Genomic DNA, 23345 nt, shown 5'->3' with positions numbered 1-23345 from the left:
ACAGCTGCAAGGGACCTGGTATACCACAAGTAGGTCTAGGGGAAGTGGTTGGTCTTTGGTTGAATGATTTAAATGTTTATATATTTCTGTAGAAAGATATGCTGTAAAAATCAAATTAAGTACAGGTTAAGATAGTTGTTCAGCGCTAACAAGTAAAAAAGTTCATCTTTTTAATTGCCTCGTCGACTATTTACAAAAATATCTTCTTTGTCACATTTAATGACTAAATTTTAATTAATTTTATTTCATTTACTGTAAGTTGCATGTGTTATCGAGCTATATATTTTGCTATAAACCTTGCTAAAAAAGTCGAGTCCTTAGTCCACTTTATTACCATTAAGAACTTCCATTCATTAGGTGTCCATGCATATCTATGTCACGAAACTTCCTTGCACCTGCAAATACAGATCAATATCTGGATTTCAAAAGTTTAATTGCGTTTGTTTTGTAGATTGCTTTCCACTAATTATTCTCGATATTGTTAGGTGCCTTAGCTCTTGTTGTTGAAGGCACTTGACTTTATTGCTTTTACTATCATAGAGGTACTAAAGTTCGCTATTTTTCTCATTCCACTTAAATGTCATTTATAATCTGAAAGGCCAGAAGAGACAAAGTGCAAAATTTACACTTAAGTATTTGGATTCTGTTTAGTGTGCATGTGGCAAATGACCTTGAAAGCAAGCATTCCCTTCTAAATGGGGTATGGGGAAGCATGCCAATCAACCGTGTAATGATTTGCGAGTACGTGTGCAACAGATCTTCTTTCTCATCTCTTGTTTTCAATATTGCCAACATGTTTTTTTTACAGACTAATAATCTACTCTCAGTTTGATACGGTAAGTAAACCGTGCTTTTATTATTAATTTCAAGATTAATACAAGACGGTTCATCGAAAATTAAACATTACTGTAGTAATATTTAATTTCACCATTTGACATATGGTGAAATTCACCATATGTCAAATTCACCATATGACATTAATAATGTCACCTCGGGGTGCCATTTCACCAAAATGGCACCTCCGGGTGCCATTTTGGTGAAACTGACCGAAGAGAATTTCAAGTTCTTTTCGTAACTTAATGGTATCGAGATCTATATTGCTTGGAAAGAAGTCAACGGCCACCATAGCATGAGGAACAAAGAGTGATCTCTCCCAGATTAATAAGATGTAAGATCTACAGACCACCTTCCACTGCGGTGACTGCAGCAATCCTACGGGGATTAATTTGCAAAAGCGTATCATAGCGATCAATGGGAATTTTGGACCATTTTGTAATAAGGTACTGGACTGTTTAGGGGGTGGGAGACTGATGTCCTGCGACCTCACCTGACATTCCAGTTCATCCCTTAGATGTTAAATTGTGTTGGGATCTGGGCTCTGTGGTGGCTAATATCAAGTATGATAACGATTATGGACACAAACCACGCAGTTTCAGCTGCAGCCTTATGACACCGTGCATTGTCTTCATTATATACTGTTACTATAACATAGTTATATACTATTTTCAATAAAAAGTAATTCCTCTCGATAAAAATAAAACAAGCAGCTTTAAAACGAGATATGATTTACGAAGTCTAATAATAATGGAAGTTTGGTCATGTTTACGAGTGAAGCAATAATACAATGAAGACTATTATTTCGACGGATGCTTCTCGTGAAGAAAAACAATTTATAGAACTTGAACGTTCATCTTAAATCAGCTTCGAAGAGTTATTTATACAGTTAAAAATATGTAATTACGATTCTAAATTCATCTCAAGTTTATACAGGGTGTCCACAAATGTTTACCCGGATTTCAACTGGCTATAATATTTTAACAATGAAACTAATTTCATTGTTAAAATGACAAAGTTTTTAGAAACAGGTTCAGTTCATAAGGTTACGAGCAGCGGCAAACCATCGGTTTCCGAGGAGACATCGGTTTCTGAGGCAGTTCAAACTGCCTTCACCCGGTCACCGCAGAAGTCAATCAGAAGAGTTTCATTAGCTTCATGTTGGCGAACCACTTTGTGGAATGTACTCCTTGGCATTTGAAGTTAATGAAGCTCTTCTGAGTGACTTCTGCACTGGAGAATTTGTTTCTGCTAGCCACAGAACACATTGGGCCTTTTCCTGTACCGAAGCCATTTTTAAAGAAATTTTTAAAATCAGCAGCAGCGCTCCTGTTGGCAAAAGCAGTATCTGAAGATACCAGTATGGAAACGATATGAGTGCCCAAGCTTACCTGAAACAAAATTTATTCAGTTAGTTTCATTGTTAAAATATTATAGCCAGTTGAAATCAGGGTAAATATTTGTGGACGGCCTCTTTTTTAAAATAAAGTTTGGTATAAATTCTCACGGAACAATGATCCTGACATCCCATCGTCAAGCTTATCCGAATGTATTAGTTGAAATTTCTAGCAAAGAAAGATTTCATAATTAATATAACGTGCCACACGTGTTTTAACACGATGAAACATGTAACGTGCGTTGTGTTTCTTCCTGGTTGCTCGGCCCGGTGTAAGCGTGCTTGCTTATTTCGTTAAAATTCCGGATGGTCTCTGTGATAATCTTAAAAAAATGACCGCTAATTATTTTTCATTTCCTGCTGTTAAGAAAAATGAAAGGAAGTAATTCGAGGTAGCGGGATGAACTTTAGATTTAGCAACAGAAATTCTGAAGAAACGTTATAAAAGGACCACAGCGATGTGCCACAGTAGCATTTAGATCAAAAACTGTTGAAGATATTCCAAGTAAACTATGATTATTCAGAAGACTGGGTTTTTATGTTTCTTACTGGCATTGCTTGGAAATCTTAATGGGATAGATAATAGTGTTTGTAGTAAGTTTTCGAACGACTTTACTGATTTTTATTGAAAGAACTTTGTAATGTTTCTTCCTGTTTGAAATGCTGTTTCTTTGTAGTAGGAAGCTGTAAACCCACTAAATTTTTAATGTTCCTTGGTGATTACATAACATATAATGTATTATAATATAATAGGTTCATTTTAATGGGAATACCACTTAAGCAAGTTATAAACCTATCCTCTTAGTATCTTGGGTGGATTAGGATTTAAATACAGAAGAATCTTGTTGTGCAGACAAAATATAACTTATTTCTGAAGCCACGTTTGGTTTTCGCAATAGTAAGATGGAGTGTAACAACAAGAGATAACATTATTTGTTTAGTAGTTATAATATTAATAATGATAACAACAAAAGATTTTTATCGCAAAATTTGACTTATTAATCAATTGTATTAAAAGAAATATCATTATTGATATTTATAAAGGCTGTTTGCTTCTAAATTATGCATAAAAAATTACAAGAGTTTATGGTGACATCGTGAGATAACAGTATTCACATCAGCAAGAAACCGGAAAAGAAAAGGGAAATAGTTAAGGTTTGCTTTATATGGATCATTTTTGTAAAATTTGAAAGACAGTTTAAATATTTCAAATTCAGTTGTGATAATGCGATCTTCATATTCAGAGCTACTTGTGTTACATACAACATTTCCAAGTTTCTCACTAGTTAAAATTAGCAAAATTATAAACATAATTGCTAATTTGCTACTTTGATCGGCACTCTCATTTCGCTATGTTTTATCTTTGTCTGTCTCTCTGATATATAAATTCATTTATTCTACATATCTTTAGGAAATGAAGAAAGCCAGAATAGAATTGCTGATTGTCTGAAACTTTTAGATGGACAGGTAAGGTTACTGTTACTTATAAATATATGAATTAAAAGTAATTATTATACTTAATTTGACAGCGATTGTACTGTTGAAAATATTAGTAAATATTTTGATCTGTGCTCACCTTGAAGGGATGAATGTTTACTTAATTTATGCACTGATATATTAACGAAATCTGTTTTTTTTTTTTTTTTTTGAAATTCGAAGTTTAGTTATGATCTTCATCCAATTCTTTCTTTTACCTATCTTGCAGCCTGTCTGTTACATGTAATTTTTATGCAACGCGTATTAATTCACATACAGTTTTAAATTACCCTTCGTTGTTCAATCTCTCTCTCTCTCTCTCTCTCTATTCCACTTAATTCCATTTCATCTAAAACTATAAAATGGGAAAATGTAAGAATAACAAAAAAAAAAAAAAAAAGAAAAAAGAAAAGAAAAAAAGAGAGAACAATGCACCGTTATAATTTTTTCAGATTCGACTCGCTTTTACAAAATGCTTTTCATTGCACTTCCCTAATAATGAAACTCCAGAACTCTCATACGTAACTGATTCATGCAATAATGGAAATAGTTCCAGACAGGTAAGTGTATTTAAATCTGTTCGATATTTTAGTATTGTTTACCTCATTACACTTTATAACGAATTTGTTTAATTTTATTTGAATTTCCTTTTAGAATGATGATGTTGTAAATTTATTGCATTATCTAAATAATTCATTTCGTAAATCAAATTGTATGTACTGTATACTGTTCATGTTCTATGCATTTGAAAATACTATTCAAATATTTCAGACTGAGTTTTAACGCAATGATAGTGCAATCTTCATATTCAGAGTTGATATGTGCTGTTTTTAAAATATGCGGAATTAATTTCGATTGGTTATTACGTGATAAATCCTTTTGATCTATTTAAGTGATTCCGAAGTTATAATTCATTGATACCTTTGAAATGAATATAGATTCTAAAATGTGATTCAAATAATACAGCGATCACTTTTAAATGAGCTTTATTGATTTTTTGTTGCTTTTTTATCTTAAAAAACTTCTCACTGAATACACTTTAACGGTATTCAGACTAATTTCGTGTGCTGTAATTTAACATGAACCACATCATCCTGAGTGATGTAATACTTCCGAGTATCACACTGCGTTGAAGGATTTTTATTATATCTGAATTTATTATTAGCACTCAAACAATCACCAATTATACCGCTTAATGATAAATTACTTTCTGCAAGTCTTATAAGAAAACATTTACTTAATTTGTAGCTGGGTCAAGTATTCATGGCTTAACTATAAATCTTTGGTATTTTACTGAAAATGCAAACGATGAATCTGCACAGTTTTATTCTGCTTAGACTTTAACGCTAATTACGAAATCCTGACTCTTATGATTTTTTTATTTATTATTCTTTTTATATTTAGCTCAACGACTGCATGAATGAAAAAAGAGACATGGTATGTATTTGGAAATGGCTCTTTTTTAAATAAATGGTTGTAATTCGTATATTATTTGAAGCTTTTGTTTATTTATTTGAAGATGATAAGTGAACTAGAGAGATATTCATATCGCAACGATTTTGTAATTAGGGATTATTTTGTAGTGGTGGGATTTATTATCGCACATTTCACAATATTCAGACTTATATCTCTTAATTGCGCTGTAGTTCCCTTTCAAAAAAATACTTTTCTTTGCGGTTCTTATTTTGAGGAGGAATATTTTCATCGCCATCACACTATTATGATCTTGTGTGTAATTCTTTTATAATTTGACTCTAGTGACCAATTCTTAAAACACTCCTCAGGGTTTTCAGTTATAATAGCTTATATTGAGTTAGCGATGTTCCTTTATAGTGTTTTATAGTAGTTTTCTTTTCATAATCGTGACCATTATCTATATGTAATCTAAATTTCAAATGCACTGGCAATATACTCTGATTGCATGTATGCAGGTGCGAGTGTTTAATATATACCAAAAGTTTCGTTTTGTTAAAACTTTCATCAGTCCCTATTTCTTCATTTTAATTTACATTCGTATTTGATGAAGAAATTCCAACCAAAATTTCCTTCTTGTTGGATGTCTTTATCAGAAAAAGTATTTTAATCGCATTATGTTATTTTAAATGTGAGTACTTTCCTAAGAATTCAGTTTATCTTCAATTTTCAAACTCCAAAATTGTTGAGGTAGCCAGACTTATCTTTGGTACCAATAATTGTCCGGACGTTTTAGGAAATTGCAATTGATACCAGCCGGCGAACTTTATTATCGGGTATGTCCATCTTCAGCTTTGATTACCACCTGCACCCTATTAGGGAGGTGACTCTCAATGTGAGGCAGACATCAAGTAGAATTTGTCTCCATTCCTTCATCAATGAAGCACTGAGATTAGAGATCAATCGAGGACGTAGTTCAGTGGACCTCAATCGCCGCTTCAATTTCTCCCGCTGGTGGTTAATTGGGTTGAGGACAGGACTCTGCACTGGGCAGGGCAGTCGTTTAACATCCATCTCTCCATACCATTCCATAACAGCTGCAGTTTTCGGGCATGGAGCTTTGTCGTCTAGATAGTAACACGGTTTCATTCCATAAAATCTTTACAGTGTAGGCAGCACCTGATTATCCAGAATACGAAGGTACTGAGCTGTTTTCATGGAACCACGGACAGCGACAAGTTATCCTACTCCAAACCAGCTGAATACACCCTACACTTCACTGCACCAAATTTTACTATGTGTGTACAACACACGGTGGTAAAAAGCATTCATCTGGCTGCCTCCACTCCCACTGCCTGACATCAAACTGGAAACAGGTTAACCTTGATTCATTACTACAGCGTTCCGTTTATTGGGTGAATTAACCAAATCCCACGCTCTTTGCACCAGGCCTGATGAGGCCTGGTGTTCGTGGTCGTGATCTTTAGCTTGTGTGACGATGCTGTTCCGTGAAAATCCAGAAAATGGAGTTCTTTTTTTGTACAGTATTACTGCTCACCATGGTGTTACTGGAGTTCTGGAAATCATCACGAATGGTTTGTACTAATTGTTGCTGGTTTTTGTGTGCCACATATTTTAACACCCACCTCTTCCTGTCATCATTCTGGCGGCCTTCCTGTATGCTTTCTTCCATTAGTAATGCAAGAACGTCTCCATTTGTTCATAACTTCGCCAACCGTTGATTTTGGATGCTTCACTTGAGCCGCGATGGTACGTTTGGACATGCCACCAATGTGACAGCCCACGCTCTGACCTCTGTCGAAGTCGCTGAGATGACGTAGTGTTGCCATGCCATCTGTAGTCAACTTCTTTCTATCTGTACACCGGTTTTTAGGTTATTAACAAACCTGGACTGTTCCATAAGTTCAAATAGCTGGGGTGATTATTGTAAATGGAGTACTCAGAGTTTCGATGTTGTTAATACATTAAAAACTATCCTATGTTGTTCGTTCCAGACTTCACACATTTTTGCAGCGCAATGGTTTTTGCCATGCATTAGTTTCGAATATGGCCACATATCTTTCAAATGTTCTTTCATTTTGTAAAAAAAATTCTCTCACACTGCAACACTCCGGCACCAGAAATAGTATATAGTTATCGACTATTTGGGAAGCAAATCTCTCTATATATTTAAATTTTAATGGTTTCAGTACTACACTACACTACAAATTTTGTTAAATGGTTTAATGTACCATTATAATTTTGAAATCTGCATCAGAATGCCTTTGAAAATATTAATATACGTCAGAAGAAATATTCAGTTCTGAAAATGCGATTCGTTTTACAACCACACCTTTTTTTTCTTCTGATCACCTTTTGTTTTCTCTTAAGATAGTTAAAAAGGTGGATCGGTTGTTAGTGGTGAAGAAATGCATCATCGAATAGAAAAGGTGAGCGCGAAAAGGGTAATCATAATGGGAAATCTTAATTATCCAAATATTGATTGGGTAGCAGTAGAATCTCATGAGAAGAAAGAAACTACATTTATTGAGCGTTTCTGGAACAACTTCCTCAAGCAGCATGTGACAGAAGGAACTCGAAGTCAAATAGTGCTAGATTTGATTAGAGGGTCTGAGGGCGTTTCCGTTAAAGATATAACTATTGTGCCTCTGGTTGATGACAAAGATCATGCGGACGCACGTTGTTTATGAATGCTCCATTCAGAAAAGGTTACATGCTGAGCTACAAAGCAGTAAATTATGACCAACTGAGGAGTATATACTGACTTTAGTAGAATGCAATCGGTTGATGGATGGGAAGAATATTGATAGTAAATTGGAAGCATTTAAACAATACTTTAATGATGCGATATCAGAGTGTTTCCCGAGAGTTCGAACAATCAATAAGGTAGAGTGAAATGTATGTGTAATCTTATTAAGGAAGCGATTCGTAAGAAAAAGATGAAGCGGAAGAATACCGCGTACATAAGGATGATGTGCATTATGAAAATTATAATCAGCAGGCTAGAATAGTCGCAACTGTTGTACGTAAAGCAAAGTCTGAGTATGAAACGAAACTGGTCGTCTGTGCTAAAGACAACCCACAAGAATTCTATCGATATATTGCAAGTAAAAGAAAGAAAGAATGGATATGAAAGAATAACTCTTCTAAATGAAAATAGTTACAGATGAAGAAGAAGTTGTACAACTAGCTGAACTGGCTATTCATTTTACCAAGCTGTTTAAAATGAGTCTCAGAACAGGGAAGTTTCCACAGGAATAGAAAGAATGTATGGTAATTCCATTGCGCAAGAGTGTTATAAAGACTGAATTATCCAACTGTCGACCAATTAGTATCTCAGGAGTGGCGGTAGGAATTTTTGAAGATGTGGTTAGGGCTCGCAGTCAGAAATGGGTTGATAATGAATCTCTACTTTGCAGTGAGCAACATGGGTTTACTAAGGGAAGGTCATATTTTAGCAACTGGCTCACATTCCATAACAATGTTACCATTGATATAGACAAGGGGAATGGATACACCATGATGCTTTTGGATTTTGCTAAGGCTTTTGATAGAATACAGCATGGTAGACTGCTGCATAAATTGGAGTATATGGGTTTGGATTATAGAATATTAGAGTGGATGAGAGGATAGCTGACTAACAGATATCAAAAACTGACTGGTATATGGGGGAGGTGAGTCTGCAAGATTTAATGTAACCAATGGTGTACCACAAGAATCAGTACCTGGTTCACTGCTATTCAATCTATACATTAATTATATTAGGAAGGGTTTGTAAAGCGACATACAGCTATTTGCTGGTGATGCAAAGATGGGCAGGATAATCAGGAATGCTACTGATATGCATTATTTGCAGAATTATTTGAATAGGCTAAAATTGTGGGCATGGGAAAGTTGCTATCAGTTCAATATCAGTTCGATGTCAGTCATTCACTTCGGAGTGATTAGATATTTAATGTCGTATTATATTGGTTGAATAATGCCTCAAACATCTGATGAAATCTTGGAGTGTTAGAAGATAGGAAGTTAAAGTTCAGGAGCCATGTAAGAAAAATAGCAAATACAACTCAAAAGATAGTTGCAATAGCTGAAACGTACGTTCACATGCAAAGATTAGGATGACATTTTGCTCTTTAAAAAGCCTTAATAAGGCCTCACTAGACTATTGTGCACAAATTTCGTCTCCTGGTTTCCGTTGTGATTCTAAATTGGAGACAATGCAATGGAGAATGTTAAAAATGATATCAGAATTATGGAATACTGATTATGAAGACAGATTGCGAATTTGTAGAATGCAGACGCTAGAAAACAGGAGAAATAGGGGTTTACAACTTCTGAAAATTTCACACAGAGTTTCAATTAATGGAATTTTTCAAATTATGGAGAGTAAGGAAAGGACAATGGGGGGCATCCTTGAAAGCTGAGAATGAATGACGCTGAGAAGGGGGTGAGGGCTAGATGTTTCTCTCATAGGGTGATTGGTGATTGGAATGGACTGCCATTTGTTGTTGTGAGTGCAAGCAGTGAAAATAAATTCTACAATAAGTAAAATATCTGGTGTGTGTAGAATGTGGTCTCCCTGTATGAGTCCCTGACTCCCTGGTGGTCTGTTTTCATAATAATGATAATAATATTTGCCAGAATTGTATGTTCTAAAATTCTCTAAATATTCGATAACTATCTCCTGTGTCAATAGATTAGTATGTTTCGTATAAAAGTTAAAGAAATATATTTTTTTATCGATGCAATATACGAAACCTCCAGTGGAAAAGTTAATTTTTCTGTGTCTTGAACCACGAGAATGACATTATACTGTTATAGACATAATCATAACGAATCCTTTGTTTTTAATTTTTTTGTACTTCATTTATTAAATGTATATGTTAAGTGTTCGCCTATTCATCTTGGCAATATCAGATAATAAAGAAAGCTCAACTACCACATGTCTATTGACAAACGAAAAATTCAGGACTGAATTTTATGAATTGAGAATTAGTAATGAAATTATAAAAGAATTAACGATACGATAAGGCCACAATTTTGAGGCTCGATAGAAAAAACGAATTTCTGCGGAAGAACATTTAAGTGTCTCTTTGGACGGTAGTTACGGCGATAACAAGTAGTTGAAGTTAGAGTTTTATGACATGTGCAAGTTATCGAAACTGTCAGAAAGAAAAAAAATCATACATATTTTTATTTACAAGAAATTCAAAATAAATTATTGTTCGTCATGTGTAAATATGTAAGAAGTGTCTCTTTTCATCCTAATTACATTAATTATATTATTATTACTGTTAAGTTCTTCATATGAATTTTCAGAAGTATGAATAAATTAAAGAAACTGAATTTCATATTCTTTATTGTAGAAATATAATTGAAAAAACACGAAATAATTTTCCATCCAATAATTATTTTTATATGAGCATGATGTGTCTGAGTAAACATAGATTTAGATTTAATGATTTAGTGAATTAGATTCCATAAATCAATTCAATTTACTATAAAAATTATATAAATGCCAAATAATTTTAAAATGAAATGAGAATCCGTGAGATTTTCATTTGATTTTAGTAAACGTTAATAAAAGGATTTTAATAAAAGATCACAGGTCGAATTCATTTCCATTTAATGTTGATAAGCAAATATGATCAAAAATAGTTAATTTGTATTTATAGAAACGCGCTATTTTAGTAACGAATGTGAATTCAGTAGAAGAGAAGAATACAAGAAACTAAATTCTGCATTACTAATGTATGTAGGAGCCCGAAGAAATATTTGATCACTAGTAGATCAACATTTTCTAGGCTTTGTCAGTAGTCTGTGAAAACCGTGTTTTCCAACCTAGTGGCCAAGTGGTATTCTTTCTTCAATGATCACTCTTGACGTTCGAGTCGGATAATTGTGTAATTGTGATTGTCTTTAGGTGAGATATGTTTTTAATCCCCTGGTTTGAGACCACCTCTTCGCTTACTGGACGCCTAAGTGATTTGAAAAGGTTACGTGTTTGGTGTCTAGATCAGGGTTTGCAGAATAAACTCAAAATAAATTTAAAACAAATCAACCAACGAGACTAATCTACTAAAGGTTTAAAAACCTTTCGTGGTATAAAAAGTCTCAGTGAGAGAAGAAATAGAATTGATGTTTTATAAATAATTATTGATATTTGGAAAGAGTGTCATTCTTTTAGGACGCATATTTTCAGGACATACAAAATCAGGAATGGATTAAGACGCAGTGATATACTAGGACTTATATTAAAGATAGAAACATAAAACAGATCAAATAAGGAAGGAGATATATTATGAAATAAAATTCATCAAGGGGAACCATCGGGAAGATATTTCTCGGAATATATGGACATTCAGTCCAAGAAATGATGATGAAGTTGAAGAACAACCAAAGTAAGAAGCAAATACAAGTTACTGGAAAGAGTCGATTAATGGTATAGGAAGAAGAGGAACCATTAAGGTCCCTGATGTCTTTCAGAACAACTTCAGTTACTACACGGTTCTTCTGTACATCGTGAATCTGTACTTTGAACAATGAATCGGAAAAACATGAAGCGAATTTGACTTAATACAAAAATACGGTTAGATTTATATAGTATGTCTATGGGCAAATTTTATTTGCTTACTAAAATTAGAATAAATGGAATATATGAATATCGTTGTGTTGAAAAGATTTCAACAGGTCACTGTAAACGATATTCCCATATAAATAATAGAATTCACCAAAGTCACTAAAGGAAAGCATCATTTCATTTTACAGCAAAAAAGGGATAGAAACCGGCAAAACACACACATACGCACGCACCCACACTGATCCACCTGCTCCCCTCCCCCCTACACACACACACAGAAGAACATTTGTAAACGGAAAACGGAATTTTCCTCTTGTGAGTGCCACTGAAAATCTAAAGTGTTCCTTTATGATTGAACTGATTTCCACTGTTTGTGTTACCCGGCTGTCGTGACGTCACTACCATTAGCAAAGTTGATAATACTGAGGAGTGCGCTTTGTGGTGATAGGTGTTGCTTTCCATACCACTTCCACCGGCGACAATGTACTCTGGCAGAAAACAAACATGTCGTGCATAGAAAAAAACTGTTACATAAGGAAATTTAAAGAAACTGCAAACATGCTTAAAATACCAATACAATGCAATAAAAATCAAGGATTAATTCTCCACCAAGTTTGGTCAGCTATTATTAAAAAATATACCTCAGTCAGACCTCGGACATTATGAACGTGAACAACAGAACGTGGCATCATCCAGCAGTGTTTAAATTTCAGCACTGCTTTGAATCTGCATTCTGATTTTTAATTTTATGAATAGTCAGATGGCTACAACTGTATAGCATGAACCTCTAACATGAAGACATTATTAGTAATGTCTTCATGTTGGAGGCTTAATGGATTGTATACAGCACTCAGAAAGGATTAAAACGGCATTTAATACTTCCTATATATTTCGTCTCAGTAAATGAGACATCTTCAGGGATTACAAAAAAAAACTAATGTAACACCAAAAACAAATAACATACAATACTAAGCCCAACTACATAGGTGACACTAAAGTCCTATCTAGGTGAAGCGCCCTCTAAGGGCGGTTGTAGGTGACCTGGAATGTAAAGTGGGACCTCTGGTGATAAGCGTTTCCCAAATCTTAGGAAGCTTAATCCAACCATATTTGTTGAAATTTGGATGATTCCTGAGAGCTGCTGCTGATTCTAAGAATAGTCTCTCTTTTTTGAATTTGCTGTGGTGGAGTACGGTGGTTTTTTCCCATGAGATCCTGTGGGTTGTATCCAAGACATGATCAGCCAAGCCTGACTGACCATAGTTGTGTTTACGGATGTGTGACTTATGTTCCTCCAAGCGGATAATGGCTGATCTGCCTGTCTGTCCAAAGTACGCTAGTTTACATGGACAGGGTACTTTATGGACTCCAGGCACTGAGAGAGGAGGGAGTTGATCTTTTGTAGAGCAGATAAGGATATCAAGTTTGTGGTGAGGCTTAAATGCTGTGTGTGTTGTAGGTTGTGCGTTTTTAAATCTTGGCTATTTTTCGGATGTGCCACGGATGTAGGGTATGGTGATGACATTTCTAAACTCTTTCTGAAGAGAAGACCGAGGTGACGGGGAGGACCTTCTTATTATTATTTCTTTTTATTCTTAGAATCAGCACCAGCTCTCAGGAATCAACCAAATCTCAACAAATATGGTTGCATTAAGCTTCCTAAGATTTAGGAAACGCTTATCACCAGAGGTGATACATCCCCACGGTTTTCTGTGCAATAGCATAGAAAACCGTGCAAAATGCACGTTTTTAAGACGAAGGACCAGATTGGTCAGTTTCTTCGATTTTTAACATTTTGGTTACTTTTTTTTTATTATACATGAAATATATTAAATGCTCGAAAAATTCTTCTAGGGAATGATTGTGCGAGTGGATGAGTAAAAGAGTGGTTCTTGTTTCATATAAATAATGCATTTGTTGGATTCAAATATACTTTATTTCAAAGATATGCACACTGATGAGCTGAAAAATTATTTATGAGTGTAACTCATATCTTTGTATTACTTACAGTCACCTGAAGCTTATTTCGCTGATATGAACCGTACCTCGGTAAGTCATTCATTCCTGCATATATTCATTCTCTATTTTTTTTCAAAATTACAGTAGTGTAGCAATTATATAAAGGAAAATGTAAATTGACAGCCTTCATAAAAATGTTTAAATCATTCTTGTTGAAGAAAACCACACGTCGGAATATGGCTGTATTTGAATTAGAAATATTTCGCCTGTATTTATTCTTCCACATAAAAGAAACAGGTGAAACAGGTGCGCCTCTGCTATGAGTTGTTTGCTGATTAGTCGTTTGCTGCGCAATACTGGTAACTTAAGAAAAATCTGTAACCTGTCTGGAACATTTCGTCTTGTTGCCATAATTCGTGATGATTAGTTTTTGTTGAATGCACTGTCAGTCCTGATTTCGAATCCCTTCCCTTCTCTATGAACCTTTATGTGTTCAGATTCGCAGTGGATGGGATATTCTGGAGGTTTCAGGAGATTAAATATGTTATTGATTGAATTAAAGGCAACAGCTATTTTTTGCTAACGTAATATCCATGATGTGTTATCTGTGAATTACTGTGTATAAGGGAGAAGCACTTTTTCTCAGAAGTTTGGTTTTCATACTCATCAGACTGCTTGAAAGTATGCGCGGACTTTTGAGAAATGAGAATAATCACTTTAGTAGGATTAAGGTGAATTAATGTACCTCTTGGTTTCTTTTATCTATGTTATTTATTGGAGATTCTGTAAGTAAAGTCAGGTAGGGAACGAATATCGTCACGACGAAATAACGGCAAATATTGTTTTTTTGACGAGTGGTGATAGGATGTGGCGTATTTGTCGTCTTCCGCTGCACTGAGAAATCCAGTGTGTTCTACTCGAATATTTTTATTAGAATGTCCAAACATGACAATATTTCGAGCTAATTGGAGCTAAACACGACAGTGTCTAGCTCAAATTCAACATAGTTAAATACGAGGAATTTCTATTAATTGGGTTATAGATCCTGGGCAAAAAAAGCCTCTGTCGTCGACATATTCAGTGTCAAAATTGGTACTAAATAGCTTTCTCCTCATACCACTCCCAGAACAAAATTGCTAACAAGGGGAAAGCGAAGAGGCTATTGTTATTTTATTCACATATATGATACAAAGTCAAAACAAGATATCATTTAAACAATAATTTGACTCGTGACACAGAACAATTGAGATTCTACCCAAGAATCTAAGAATAGTCCGTCAGGTTGTATTGTAAATGGACTGTTCCAATTAATGCTGAATTTTGTAGGTCATGTGGAGTCACTTCGTTGTTTAATTGCTGGAAATAGTCAGATACCTTCTTTGTAATTGTGCCAAGTGCACCGATAACTATTGGAATAACTTTAGTGTGTTTAAGCAACAACCTGCCAACTTCAATTGCGAGATCTCGCGTTTTAGTAATTTTTCCAGTTCTTTGTTGCTGTTTCGTTTTCCAATACTGTCTCTATTTTATGACGCCACCAACAGTCAGAAGTGGGAAGGCCATATTTTTTTGCATGCATGAAAATGGCCTATTTTGACCACTTGGTAATGGCGATTTTTATAACCAGTTTGAGCTATCTTGCTGCAGTAACTGATCAGGTGTTCAGCAGCCTCATCTTTCTGATCGCAAAATCTACATTTGCGCTTATTATTGATGTTCAAATTTTTTGTTTTCATTGCATTAATTTGCAATGCCTGTTCTTGAGCTTCTAAAATAAATCATTTTGTTTCTTTTTTAGTCTAACTATATTGTAACCGTTGCCATGTCTTGTTCATGTGAATTTTATCCTCAGTATCTCTACGAAATTGGCCATATCGGTTATTTTGTTGTTGCTTTTTGTAACCGGATTTGTTTCTTTTTTCTTTTAGAAGTCCCATGTTGTGAACACTAGTGGCCAAAATTGTGGAAACCGTTTGAAAAAAGTGTATTTCTGAGGTTTGATGACTCATAACACCATTTTTGTTTTGAGTAATACCATAAAAGTATATAGCAATTGAAAGATAATTTAATCACGAATGTAATCCAATAACTTGTATGAAGGATTTTGTATTAGAACAGCAGTTATAGAGAAGAAAAGTGAAACACATAGAAAAATGAGATATACAAAAATTCTCACAATGTGAGTTAATACTTAGTGGGTAACCTTTAGCGTTAATTACGGCCGTACCTTGTTTTTTAGTTCTGCAGCTGTTTTTTAGTGAAACCAAATTGAATTATTGCTTCTATTAATTGGGTTTTATTGCTGGGTTGATTCTGACTAACAAGTTTCTTTAGTCAGCTCCATAGATTTTCGATTGGGTTAAGGTCTGGGCTATTCCCAGACCATTCCAGTGGAATATGATTATCTTGAAACCACTTTTTGCACACAGCAGCAACATGACATGGAGCTGAATCCTGTTGAAATATAAATTCTTCATTATCTTGGAAAAGATCACGTGCGGAAGGCTGCAGTTTGGGCTCAAGTATTTCATTTATGTATTTTTAGGCATTTCTATTCCCATTAATCACGCAAATTCTGCTCACACCTTTGGATGTCATAGAACCCCAGATCGTAACCCTAAGTGAGTGTTTTACGGTAGGTGTAATGCAATCAGGATATAAATCTTCTCTGATTCTTCTCCTTACGTATTTTATGACATCACTACCAAACAGGGAGATTTTGGTCTCATCATTCCTAATAACACTGTCCAATTGTTCCGTTATCCTGTTAACATGGGCTTTAGCCCAGTTTAATCTTTTCAACCTTTGTTTGAGAGATAAAAATGACTTTATTCGTGGAATTCTAGCATTTCGACCAATTCCTGCAGTCTGAGCCAAACAGTTCTTGCACTCAACTTCACATTGTATTGCACTATTTCATCTTGTATACACCCAAATGATTTTATTCTGTCACGTAGGCACGTCTCTCAATTCTTCTATCATCGCCTTTTCCTGCCTCTACCAGTCTGGTTTTGTACTGACTGAGTCTCCTTATACCTCTTCAAAAACCAATTGTTCTTTTTATTTCATCATACCTGTAGCCTTGTTCACTTAATAGCACTATTTTACATCGCCTTCTGGGTGACCAGTCAACTCCCTGCGCCATTTTTGTAATTTTATTACGTTTTTCAAGCTCACTAAACGAAAGAACATAAAAAAATCCAACCAACTTAATGTCAATCACATAACACACTAACAAATGACTTCCTCTCAGCTCCAATACATGACACCAACAGCTGAATCCTACTGTGACCTTATTGGCTCATGCCAAAACAAGATGACACCTGATTGGCTCTCTCTAAACACTCATGCTCATTGGCTACATTCAAATGAAGGAAAGCTACTTCATATCAACCTAAGCAAATTGTGCTTATTTTTTCTGGTTATTTAACTATAACTTTTCATAGAATACAGATAATTGAACAAACGTTATTGCATTACATTCTTGATTGAATTATTGTTCCATTGATATATAATTGCATGGTATTGCCCCCCAAAAAAGTGGTGTTATGAGCCATCAGACCTCAAAAATACACTTTTTCCAAAAGTCAGTGCTTCAAACAATTAATTGCTTGAAGCACTGGCTCAGAGCAATTGTTGATGTAACTTCTTAAACTAATTTGTTCTTCTTCCACAGTCTGTCTCACTTACAGTAGACCACGTCCACCTATTCTAATTGGTAGGTACAACTGGTCAACATCACTTTGTGGATATAATGCATGATACATAGTCATTAATTTTCTAGTTTTGCGGTGCAGTTTGTCCAGGTCTTCTTTTGTCCAATCTGTTATGTCAGCTGAGTATCGGATCACTGGTTTAGCCCAAAATGCATTGCACTAATTGTGTTTAATCTTTAGTTTTGTTTTCAGAATATTGCTAACTCTTTTGATGTATTCTGATGCTGCCTGATTTTTAACTTTAGTTAAAGATCAGGCAGCATCAGAATGGCGTCTAATATTCCTAGTATTTATAGTGTTCATCAGCCGAAATTGCTTTTATATATTTCTCTTGATCAAAATTAAAATTGCTAGTGTCATTAACTTTTCCTCGTTTAATAGATAAAATTACCATTTATATAAACCAAATTCCATTTTAATGTGCTGAATGAAAACATTCCATATAACTTGAAGTCGTCCATATACAACACATGAGACATTCAAAGTTATATAGTGATGTATTGTCACCATTGCTCTTCAAAATGTAAATCTTGAATTTCATATCCAAGTTTTTTTTTTTTCAGAATCATACACAAAGGTATCAAAGAAATCTTGAAGAGCAATGGTGACAAAGAATCACCTTGGAAGATTCCACGTTTAATGCTGATATCTCCAAATCGTTCATTATTCACTATTAAAGTTGTTTTCCATCATTTAATAGCAGCAGCCAGAAACGAACATATGTTTTTGCTAATTCCAATTATTTGTTTGATTTTAGGATCCAACAGTGTGGGAGGGAATCGAATGCTTTCTTATAGTCTATCCATGCCATGTTAAAGTTACTGTTTCGTTTTTTTGAATTTCTGAGAAACATTTTATTAATAAGGATCTGGTTGTTTGTTTCCTATAGTGTTTTACCTCTAGATTATTGAAAATTTCCATTTTGTCGATTCATCGGATAAATCTGATTATCTAATAAGTAGTGGTATATGGAAATTTGCTAACTTATGATCAGTTTACTTATGATTGCAGTAAACAGCTTAAACATAGTTGGTAGGCGTGTTATTGGGCGACAGTTACTTGGGTCTGCACCCTTATCCTCATCTTTCATGAAGAGAAAAGTGAGCCTAGACATCATCCAGTCACCCACTGAGCCTGACTACAACAAATAATTAAATTGTTCTACCATTCGATCATGTAGAGTGGTTAGATGCTTTAACCAAAATCCATGTATTTCGTCTTTGCCAGGTGCACTCCAGTTTTTTAATTTTCTAGCTTGTGCACCGACCATTTGTTCTGTGATAATAACACTTTTCATTTGTTTTTGTTTCATTTCTAATTCTTTTTCCCTAATCCATGAGGCATCTTTTTTGTGTTCAATAGGATTATCCCAGATTGACTTCCAAAATTTGAGGGTTTCTTCTTTTCTGGGTGAATTAATGTTTGCATTTGTATTTCTCTGGATAGACTGGAAGAACTGACGTTGGGGCTGTCCAAATTGCATATTTTGTACATATTGGTTTATTTTTGCTTAATGTATTTTAATTTTCTACGCAGTCGCTATAAGTTTTTGTTTTAGCCCTTCAGTAACTCCTACAGTTGTTTTGTTGCCAAATTATATGTGTTAATAAGTTTGTTTTTGATGTTATTATATTTCACTCGTCCATCTTTAAAACTCTTTAAGTTGCTTAGATCAGTTCGAAATACGTTGACTTTTCGTTCGAACTGGATATTTTGAATCGATGGCGAAAACTGTTTCATTCTTGGCTTTTGCTCCTGTGGTTTGCAACCAAGCTTCACTGAAATGATATAGGCTGTGCTGTACAGGAGCTGATTTGTTTCCTTTATACTGTTGATTGTGATGGTTTTAATCACAGTATTTGCGTCTAAGAGGAGCTGTTTTAGCTTAGATTTTTGTAAAGATTTTAATGGTGGTTGTCTTATACCGTCATTTATGCAGTTCATATGTTCCAATATCCCTGACTTCATTTCACACTGTACTTCTGCCAAAACATTCTGAGGTATGTCGTCGGCTTGCCGCTTAATGAATTCAATTTCAACGTTTGATATAGGTACTTCCTGATAATTTGCTGTTAGTGGAATTATTGGTTTATTTCTTAACTCTTGCAGCTCAAGTTCAGTAAATATTTTGTTACAGAAAATGAAATTCTTTTGGTCCATAAGTCTTTCTTCTATTATTGCAGATTCTGGGAATTTTTTGTTTCCAAATTACATGCATAAGCTTTCTGAAACCTCGTTTTTCTGGGAATGATCTGTAAAAACATTTCACACTTCTCTGTTTTCTTCTATAGTCCATTTTACCTTTGGTTTCTTCCAGTCGCCTTTCAGCTTCCTGCCCTGATCACCCAGCAACGAGCGCTGGGTACTGTAAACACTTGTCCTGTTGCCCAGGGTACGCAACATCTGACCCATTCCTTGATGACCCGGGAGTCAACTGATCTGGTATGGATCTCTTCTTACTTTTTACCATTAAATGGGGGGAATAGAACAATGTTAGTCTGGCTCATCAGTTGAGACCGGTGTGACATGGAAGCATAGCTGCCTCCACAAAGTCAGAAGATTCATTCACGGTGATTTTACATTAACACACTAACCATTATTTACACAATACCTATGATACTTCTACTTAAACTCATTCGCACAATAGCACTTACAAAAACCTGTGGCAACGGACAGCACACATTCACTACCCTCCTTGCAAAAATATTTGTCCTAACACTCTTTTTAACCACACTCTTACAAACTTTCCAGAGATGAATCCTGGTTTTCTTCCTTCCTCTACTGCAAAGATAAACGTTATTAGTATGAATCCTACAAACCCCCTTAGTAACTTACTTGCTTACATCATGTCTACTCACTTTCGCATAGCAGCTAGTCTCTGGAGCACACATACCTTCTTTATCCTTAAATGAAACATTCAAGAGACCTATAACAATATTTGTAACTCTCTTCTGGAATCTCTCCACCATTTCCTCTTCTCAAAGCAATCCAGATAACCAGATCTAGGCGCAGTAGCCCCGATATGGACTTATCAATGCCTTACTGTGTTCTTCAACAACCACATAATTTTAAGTGCTGTTTTGGGCGCCTTTTCTATATGCCTTCTAAACTTCAGTTTTTTGTCAGCAATCACCACGAAGTTCCTTGCCTCGTCAGCGTCTTGCAGTTATGGTCCATTAATTCACTACACAGCTTGTGATCACATCCTCCCGAAGTGTTTTACCGTACACTTAGCCATGTTAAACAGGCAACCGTTACCTTTTTCCTTAACGCAAGCATGTAAGTCATCCTACAAGATATCCACATCACCTTCATTGACAATCGCTCTTCACAAGGTTTGCACCATCAGCAATCAAGTGGGCATTTCCTGAGAAATTTTTTACAATATCAATAAAGTAAAAAAATACACAACAGATGACCAACTTTTGAGCACTGAGTTATACAATTTGTCACCTGACTTCTCATAGAATCAACTCCTCCAAAATCCACTCTTTGATATCTGTCCATTATTCTTCTTGGAATTTGAATATTATTCACAATATTGTAAGAAAAAATGGCTATAGTAGGTCTGAAGATATCTTCGAAATTTCAGATATTTTCTGGAACGTACTTAGTCCAAACGTTCTCGTGCGGTATGAAAAAGAGTCAGAAAATTTAAATTTATAAACAATGAAAAAAACACGATAAACGGTATGATGAAAAAAATGCTACTATTAGCAAAATCTACGAGGAATGCTAATAGCATTCTTTTAAATTAAAACATATCTTTAATTCCTCTCCTCCTCAATAAATAAATAAATATAAATATATAAGGCAGCATTTGTATGATGAAATTTCTAAATGAATATTGAATTAAATCAATACCTCTTCCCCCACCTTTTTTTAATCCCTTCTGGTGCTTCTTCTAAATCATTGAATTTCGAGTACAAGTGAGGACAGAAATATCCATTTAAATTGAAAATAAATAAGAAATTAAATAAATATAATTAAATAACTCACAAACATTTTTAGAATGACAGGAAAAATATATTGCAATATTCTAAATATAAATATGTACTTTGAAATGAATCACGTGAACAAGTGCAATTATGGATTCGATTGTTGATTCTCAACAGAAATAAAAATATATATACGTCATTTATTTATTTTGAATTTTAAAAGCTATTTCGTGTGCTCCAGGAATGTTTTGTTTTTCTCTTATTTAAGATATGCATTGAAATTTATGCTGAAGAACTTCGTCGCGAAGAACAGTTGATTCCCCCAGAAGTAGGAATTGAAAATGCGTGGCGAAAGAAATAGTCAAAGGAGAGATTTCTGTAATGAAAGATTTAAGCAGAACACCTGATCTAGAGCAACGATTCTCAATAATCCTGCATTTAAGTCGTTATAGTTTTAAATAAAAATTACTGTTTAATGCAATTACTTTTAACCTTCAAGGGCATGAAAGAGGTACGTTACGAATGTTCACCGAAATGTTTTGTACAACAATGAGCTTCATGAGTCTTGACTCTATTATTCATATAATAATTTGTGATATTTGTGATACTTCAGTGGTAAACTAGAAAGTCAATTTTTATTGAAAAAACATCACGAAATTCAAGAATAACTTATTACATTATAACGCTATTGAGAGTGCATGCGTCAGATTAGGATATTTCAATATCATTTAGGAATAAATTAAATGTGTTTAGTGTACGAACGTGCGTTTGCACATTGGAATAAAGGGGTAATGCACCGTGGAAGTAATGAACGTTCCATTTGAATAATATCTATTGTATTTATTTTCTAACACAAATTAAAACGTCAGGTTATCTTTCTTAATTTTCTGGTATTGTATCAATTCCGTTTGAAATATGTGACAATTACCATAAATTTTAAGTCAATTATTAATACATATTTAGGATGCTACTCTTTTTTGTGCTTAAGAAAAATTTATTCTTGCTGAACAATGTTGAAAAAGGCTGTTCTAGATTTCAAACTTATCAATTAGAAACTGAAATATTATCTAATATAAGAGAATGGAATAATACTATGCATAACTGATGTAACTTTTTGAATAAAGTGTTTTCATTCTTGATTTAACAAAATAGAATTTCTGTTTCATTTGTAAAGCGAAATCACCTCTGATACCTGGCATGATACTTATTCTTAACATTTCACAAAGAGGCAGGGAAGAAATCGAACAACCTTCTTTACGCGTACATATTCATATTCTGAATTTAATAGATTGAGAGTAATGCCCATTTATTTAGGGTAATGAAAACTGGAGGATGTCGGAAAAATAACTTGAGAAACAGTCCAGTAAACCACACGGAAAAGTGCATGAAAATTCTAATAAACTGAAAAAATACATATGTAGGAAGTTTTTTAAACGGGTATACTATATGTTAAAAATTATTTAAACTTGTAATTATTTAAACTTGGTTTTAGTCCTTTTTTCACAAGTAAGCAAAAGGTCGAAACCGATCTGGGTAGTGGCCCTTGCCTTTAATGCATACCATCATACATCTCCGCAAGGGGATGTTCTTTGCATTAGGGGGAAATACTAAGGAAAGTGTTCATAACTTAAGCCACCTTTACCAAGAGTTACCTCAGCTTGCACTATGTGCAGGTGCAAACTTGACTTACTAGGGAAAAAGGATTAAAACTAAGTTTAAGTAATTACTTAGTATCTTTAACACACACACACACACACACACACACACACACACACACACACACACACACATATATATATAAAGGGGTGGTTGTGGGATCAAGGGTCTATTGCAGTTTATGTATACTAATACCAGAAATCTTCGAAAGTAGGTTGAGGAGTTCATGTCATTGGTTAGCGCATGGCTATCCGGTGGAAGATGGAAGTCAACAGGACTAAATATATATATAAAGGGGTGGTTGTGGGATCAAGGGTCTATTGCAGTTTATGTATTCTAATACCGGAAATCTTCGA

At 34.6% G+C, this 23345-nt stretch overlaps 1 protein-coding gene across 2 annotated transcripts; it reads left to right on the top strand.

The window, feature by feature from the left end:
* Positions 1–2670: 2670 nt before the first annotated feature.
* On the top strand, positions 2671–22475 carry LOC150099641 (uncharacterized). 2 transcript variants are annotated; one of them, XM_090404148.1, is made up of 6 exons: positions 2671–2824; positions 3642–3697; positions 4159–4266; positions 5111–5143; positions 13731–13769; positions 21602–22475. In XM_090404148.1, exons 1-6 carry the CDS (start codon positions 2743–2745, stop codon positions 21692–21694), a joined length of 411 nt encoding a protein of 136 aa, XP_090260274.1. In that variant the 5' UTR covers positions 2671–2742; the 3' UTR covers positions 21695–22475. The 2 variants fall into 2 exon arrangements, with proteins under 2 accessions (XP_090260274.1, XP_090260275.1); XM_090404149.1 differs by lacking the exon at positions 4159–4266.
* Positions 22476–23345: the final 870 nt, after the last annotated feature.

Source organism: Typopeltis vanoorti, chromosome 14, assembly GCF_054136105.1.
Source record: "Typopeltis vanoorti isolate ZY-2024b chromosome 14, IOZ_Tvanoo_1.0, whole genome shotgun sequence".
Taxonomy (NCBI): domain Eukaryota; kingdom Metazoa; phylum Arthropoda; class Arachnida; order Uropygi; family Thelyphonidae; genus Typopeltis; species Typopeltis vanoorti.
The sequence above is the reverse complement of the archived record's forward strand: the minus strand, read 5'-3'. Positions and strand labels throughout refer to the sequence as shown.

Bases quoted from the DNA above. Each gene is read 5' to 3' on its own strand.
- LOC150099641 (XM_090404148.1), top strand. From the start codon at position 2,743: ATGATTATTCAGAAGACTGGGTTTTTATGTTTCTTACTGGCATTGCTT. The intron at 3,698-4,158 runs GTAAGGTTACTG...TAATTTTTTCAG, and splicing joins TGAAACTTTTAGATGGACAG to ATTCGACTCGCTTTTACAAA. The intron at 5,144-13,730 runs GTATGTATTTGG...TATTACTTACAG, and splicing joins TGAATGAAAAAAGAGACATG to TCACCTGAAGCTTATTTCGC.